The sequence below is a fragment of the Sinocyclocheilus anshuiensis genome, unplaced genomic scaffold (assembly GCF_001515605.1).
Source record: "Sinocyclocheilus anshuiensis isolate Anshui unplaced genomic scaffold, SAMN03320099.WGS_v1.1 scaffold988, whole genome shotgun sequence".
NCBI classification, from domain to species: Eukaryota; Metazoa; Chordata; class Actinopteri; order Cypriniformes; family Cyprinidae; genus Sinocyclocheilus; species Sinocyclocheilus anshuiensis.
In genome coordinates, this window is record NW_015548246.1 from 113,767 (window position 1) to 120,827 (window position 7,061).

Sequence of the window (7,061 nt, forward strand, 5' to 3'; positions counted from 1 at the left end):
GGTCTACTAATCGTGGGCTTGGCTAAAGAAGCTTCCTGATGTCAGACAATTGCTGACAGCATCAAAGCATAAGTGTCCTCCTCCACAACCACATGTGCATTATTTTACCGTGGCTTCAGAGCTGATACCATAAGAGCAACTGCCCTGAAACACAAGAGCCACTTTCTCAAAATGACTCACGCAAGTTACCACACCGCTTTGCTTCTTCTGCTGTCTTCCATGCATCGGCTAGGTGAGTTGATTCACCTTTCATTTGAAGTCAAATAGTGATTTTAATGGTAGAAAACTTTGCATATATACTTATAAATGATGATTTATAACGAGAAAAATTGATTTATAAATAGATTTATAACTATAAAGTTCTAGTAAGTTCTAGCCTCATTTCTGAGAACCCAGAACAAAGCAACACTGAGTCAGTTTAACAGCATCAATGATTGGTCCTGGTAGCTCTGTGTTGGTTAACACTTCACGAAATGGTGTTAAAGTCCCCCGTTGTTTTGTGCTTACAGTAAGCTCTCTAGCCTCAAACCCTCTTCAACTTTCAGCTACAGCGGACGAAGTTCCTGCCATCATCAACAGTGATCCTCCCATTACGAATCTGTCCCAGAGACCCGTTCTCCAGCCCAAAGAAAGCATCCCGCCTGAGTTTCTGTACACCTTGAGGAGCCCTCAGGGCAAAGTGTGTGTGCGGGCCAGTTTGGGAGTGGAGTACATGGTGCGAGAGAACAAAGTAAGCTGGTTATTTTCTCAGCATTTTTATTCAACTCCTCAGCATATTTTAGAAAGGGGTGAGAACTCACTTGGTTTACCACCAACATTGTCAACGGCTCAGAAAAAAACGTGCAGAACTTGAATGGGCACAACAGTTTTACAATGGGTCAGCATCCTTAAGAGTACATATTTCTAATATTTTACATTGTTTGATGGTGGAATGGAATAGCCCATAATTAAGACAAACTATAAAATGAAAAACCTTATTGTAATCCCTTGTAAGAAATAAGTACTCTTAATTGTATTGAATGTACACTTGTAATGAACCTCAAATCTTAAGTTTATTTTAAAAACACTACTTGCAAATAATGTAATATTAATGGAATAAAGAGCCACTTGAGTGTAATTTAATTAAGCTTTCATCATTGTTTCATAACACTCTTACGTATACTTTTAACAAGTGCACTAATGTCAAATTAAAGGTTTTACTTAAAAATGCATTTTGAATGCTATAAAAAGTACTTATTTTTGATGCGTCAACTAACATACTAAAATACAAGTAAAGTCATTTTACCTGTAGCGTCTTAATCAATATTACATTTAAAGTTAATATGTGCATATTTAAATACATTACATGCAAGTTTCAATAGAAATGACAAAAGTATGTTACTTAAAATGTACTTAAGTCCTAATTAAGTGGATAAGACAAAATACTTAAATGTTCAGCTAAATTAATATAATATAAATGTAAACTATAATACATTTTCATTTAATTGCAATTAATATGCAGTTAAACATCTGAAAACATTACATTAAGTTTGCACTTAAGTATATTATTTAAAAGTATGTTATTTCTATAATATTAAACAACATTTCACTTTTTCTGCCAATATCTTTTTCACTGTGCACATGCATTCAGTCCACTCAAAGAGTACAATGTCATGTCTACTGGGATGTAAAAAACATTTTTTTTACATTTTATTTTTTCCATTTTCATTTAATTTGAATTATTATTATTATTGTTGTTGTTGTTTTCTGCTATGCCTACAATTTCTGTGCAGCCACACCAAATTTGAGTGTCTTGATCTTTAGCTCATGATGTTTTTTTTATATTGTTAATTTTACAGGATTTTCATACTAACATGATGCTGATGCAGTAATCACAATGTATTCCACACTTGTATTGCAGAAGAAGTATTATTTCAACGTGAATCCCAGCTTTACACGAGTCAGGGGAGAATGTGGGAGCCAAAAGTCTGTTTTCTCACTGGAGTTTGATGGTGGACATCTGGAGTTCACTTTCATCAAGGTACCTACAGTAGCTTTTATCTCTATGATAAGTTTTCTCTTTGAGGTTAAACGTGCAAAACAAGCAGCCTTAATCAACATGCAATGCAATATTTCCCCACACTTGCAGGAAGGTGATCTCTCCTATGTGAATACTGTCAGAGGTCTTCTGAGACCTGTTCCCCCTTGTAAAAATTGCCAGAGTAAGTATAAATTACACTACAACCTTTACAAAAAACATTATCACGCACTTATTATCACGATTATTCTTATCATAAAAATATATGTTAATATTTTATCTGGGGTTTGAGAGTTAACAAGTGGCAAAAATCTGAATTTCGCTTACTATACCTGTCGAGAAGAAACTCCACACATCTTGATTAAGATGCAAACATTTCCATCAAATTCTTTCATCTTGTAAAAACACAACCAATTTTTATCCTTGTTTTACACTGTTTTCTGTCTCTGTGTACAGTATTTTGGCAAGTTTTTGTTCCATCTATTTAGTTTCATTTTCTACTGTGAAACAACGGCCAGCGTTGCCACCTTGTGGAACAAATGATTAGTGCAAAATCAAGTAATTGCACATGTGCAATCTACTTTAGGGGTGTAAATCGTTGATAGTTTCAAAATTTGATTAAATTACGATTATGATGTCAACGATTTGATTTGATACCATGATGCATCATGATCAGGGGCGGCGCCTTCAGAAATAATTCTAACAGCACAACTGTTGCCAACATTGATAATTCTAATAATAAATCATAAAATAAAGCATATTAGAATAATTTCTTAAGGATCACACATATATATATATATATATGTTCCTGTGGCTCAGTGGTAGAGCATTGCGGTAACAGTGCAAAAGGTTGTCAGATATCTACTCACCCTAGAACCGCCCCTGATCATGATTATATAAAATGTATTTTGTGCATTTTTATTAAATTGTATAAGCAGGCTACTTTTTAAAATAATTACAAATTAATAATAAATCAAAACAATTGTTAAGAACCTAACCAAATAAATATAGCTTCAAAACATACAAGCAAATATAAAGTAATAAAGGGGGGAATAAAAGACAATTACAAGTGATAAACAAAAAGTTATTTCAGTATCTGAGAGTCCTTTAAGTATCCAAAAGTTTACAGACAATCAAAGTTATGGGTTTTTCTTTTTTCCTCAGCATTATTGCTGTTTGATTTACTGATGAGATCAGAGACAGTGGCAGCTTTAATAGGCTGCATTCACACCAATGCACAGATCTATTCTGACATATCAGATGTTTTGTCCCGACTGTGGACAAACACTGGCTGTGTTTATGTCAATTTCGTATCATAAAAAGTATTCGGAGAGGCAAGTGCATTTAACCGTAGCCGCGATCGAGCTTCAGGACAACAAACACTAAGCGCATGTGAAATCGATGCGCATGCAACGGTTAATTTCAACACCCCTAATCTATGTCTACAAAGTTACAAAAATCTGTTATAAAAATCGTCCGGTGCTCAAATAGTACACACATACTATTCTGGTGATGAAATTTGCATCACATGCACTGTACGCGTACCCTCGCTTACACGTAAAAACTGAAGGCCTTTACTGAAAACTGAAGGCCTTTAGTCCCAAACCGGCTAAACACTCTGGATCAGCCTGCTACAGTAGTCACGCCCCAGTCTCTCGCTATTGGTTAAGCTAAAAAGAGTGCTTGTGGTGTTCGGCCAATCACAATGCACTGGGTCAGCTGGTCAATCAGAGCAGACTGCGCTTGTCGGAAGGAGGGACTTTGTAGAAAACGAAGCATTTGAGAGAGGCGGGGCATAGAGGACCTACAATAATGTACAGTATTTGAAAAATAATGTATTTTTTGAACATTAAAGCATGTCAACATATTCTGTTACACCAAATACACAAAATAATGATCTTTAAAAAAGCATAATATGACCCCTTTAAGAATACTGTATGCCAGTAGTTAGCGATGTCACTTTGTAACAAAACATGCACATGTGCTCAATGTTACCGTTTTCACAAATTCACACTTTTACAGTTTACACAGAGAACATAATGGTATCATTTACTATGGAAGGCAGATAGCACCAAAAGTCTTTAAATGGAACGGGTGAAATTTGACCTGTCAAAACAAACTGTTTGTGCGTGTTAATGTGACAACATGCACAGAAGCCGATAAAATTGCTGTATTTGAGACATAGGATGTCAGAATGGTACACTGGTATACATGTATGCAAACATCAGACATTACACTGTAAAAAATGCTGGATTGTTTCAACCCAACTTTGGGTCAAATATGGACTAACCCAGCTGTTGGGTAAATTTTTGACATTAAATGTTTAACCCAAAAGTTGGGTTAGTCCATATTTGACCCAACGTTGGGTTGAAACAACCCAGCATTTTTTACAGTGTATATTTGTTCATAAGGATAGTGCATTGGTACATTGTGTGTGATGTCAGACTTAAGTTAGATTAATTAATTTACTCTAGCACAGTAGATATCAGAAAAGCAATGCTGCAATAAACTAAAGACATGACTAATATGTGGGTAAATCTAGAAGTCAGTCTCCTTTAAAAGAGTATTACACATTCGAACATGGCCAGAATGTGAGCAAATTGAAAGACAAGTTCAAATACGTTGTCTTAACACCGTAAAACAGTAAGTTTTTACATGTGCTAAAGAAACGCAGCAAACTGATGCCTTAACACAGCCAGAATGTGCGCGTCTACACATACAAAAGAAACACATTCAAAATTGCAGCATTTATGTGGACAAACAATGCGTGTTGTCACGGTCAAATTTCTCACTTACTGTTTAAAGAGTTTTGACACCTGCAGCCTTCCATAGTTTTCAAAAGTTTGCATTTTCAGGCCCTCAGAACTGTGTGGTCATTTAAATAAATAGCCAAAATGCATAAACAAAACGCATGAAGAGTTTACACATTTTTTTGGCATGTAAATGGTGCCTGGGAGGCTCACTGTTTACACTTCTGGGGGAGATAAGAATGGCATACTTTACTGTATAGTAGACGATGAACAATACATTGGGTTAAGAGAATGTATTTTAACATAAAAAAATGTCTCGAACTAAGTACATTTTATACATTTAATCCACAGCTAAGGCCTACGTAGGAGTTGTAAATCACGAAAAGCTATTCAAAGCAAAAAATGGCCTAAGCTTCCAATGCAAGTCTCAGACAACTCTGATACTGGCAAGCTACTTCGGAGTCAAACTGGTGCCACTCCAGATTCAAGCCTTTGATCTGAATAATGAAGCGTTTGGAAAAGGTACATACATTTCACATCGTAGACCGTAGAGATGCTATTTTTATATACTACATATATCAGTTTAAACACATCTGTGTTCTGTTAACCTATTTACCCAAGAATAACAGGATTTCTCACGTCTTGATTTCAGAGGTTGAGTGCTGGGATGATTACAACAAGCGCATGATCCCCATTATTCTTGGTGCTGTAGCTGCAGCCGTTTGCCTCATTGCCATTCTGACGTATGTGCTCGTCAGAGAACGCCGTAACCAAGGCTACGAACAACTCTGAGACTCTAGATGTGTAATGTGAAGATGAATCACAAGATTTAATTATGTGTTACATTGTGTGGATATTGCTTTAAATGATCTCAGTAAACAATTAAAATGCGATGGACATGAAATACTGTCAGAAATGTGCTTTTTATAGACTATGGCCATTCTGATGTCTCAAGGTTTTGGTCCATGACAAGGTATGTACACTCAAGGGAATGATTACGATAAGTGCAGGTTTTACATGTGAATCTCAAACACTTCTTATGAAACGCCATGGGGAAAAAATGCTGATTTTTGTAATAAATATAATACAGAGGTAATCAAATATTTAGGAATATATCTGCCAAAGGATACTAGAACTTTGTCAGATGTAAATTATAGAATTCTAAATGCTAAGCTACGAGCAGACATTCAGAGATGGAACGTCATCCCTTTCTTGAATTTAGGGGATAGAGTGGATATTATCAAAATAAATATGCTCCCAAGGCTTTTATACTTATTTCAGACACTTCCCCTAAAGGTTCCAGAAGAACAATTTAAAGATTGGGACAAATGGATTATAAGGTTTATCTGGCAAGGTAAAAAATCCAGAATTCGATATAGAACACTCCAGTTACCAAAAGAAAGGGGAGGCTTGGCTCTCCCATCTCTTAAAGACTATTTTATAGCTGCCCAGTTAAGACCTATAGTTTGCTGGTGCAATCCAGACTATAAAGCTAGATGGAAACAGATTGATTTCTCCTTTTTTTCTGAAATACCGATTCAGGCAGTAATTGCAGATGATAATTTATTAAAAAAATATATAAGTAAAGAATATCCATGGATAATGACTATCCTAGAAATATGGGCCACAGTAATAAAAAAATATGATTTGAAAGACGCTCTAAAGATATTGAGGTGGTGTGCATACGATACAGATTTCACTCCAAGTACTCTAGATGAATCTTTTAAGAATTGGAGTAAGAATGGCATTACATCATATTATTCTGTTACAAACAATAATACTTTCTTAACTTTTCAAGAATTTAAAAATCAGTTTAAGTTGGATAATCAAGACTTGTTTAGATACTTTCAAATAAGACACTACTTTAATTCAAAAGTGAACAAGAGCGGGGATTGGGCACAGAATGATTTAGTAAAGATATTCCTGTCGGCATATAGGGCTAATACTATTAGTAAGGTAATCTCCAAATTTGATCATTGTTTTCAAAATTACAGATCAGATTCTACCTCATATGTCCGAATTAAATGGGAAAAGGAAGGAAACATTATTATAACAGAAGAGGCTTGGTTAAAAACGTGTAAATCCCAATGGGAAACCACAGGCTCACATCAGTGGAGGTTATTTGCATGGAAAAATGTAATTCGATTTTTTGATATCCCCTGCACAAAAGTGCAATAGTGAAATAGGAATTAGGTGTTGGAGACACTGTAATTCAGATGTAGCAAATCACCACCATATATTCTGGGCATGTCCAGTTATACACTTGTTTTGGAAAGACATACACCGGACATTGG

At 35.5% G+C, this 7,061-nt stretch overlaps 1 protein-coding gene across 1 annotated transcript; it reads left to right on the forward strand.

Annotated features, from left to right (window-relative positions):
- Positions 1 to 171: 171 nt before the first annotated feature.
- LOC107655255 (lysosome-associated membrane glycoprotein 3) lies at positions 172 to 5,559 on the forward strand. The gene is made up of 6 exons (XM_016442703.1): positions 172 to 232; positions 510 to 730; positions 1,901 to 2,020; positions 2,129 to 2,201; positions 5,119 to 5,289; positions 5,420 to 5,559. Exons 1-6 carry the CDS (start codon positions 172 to 174, stop codon positions 5,557 to 5,559), a joined length of 786 nt encoding a protein of 261 aa, XP_016298189.1.
- The last annotated feature ends 1,502 nt before the right edge of the window (positions 5,560 to 7,061 follow it).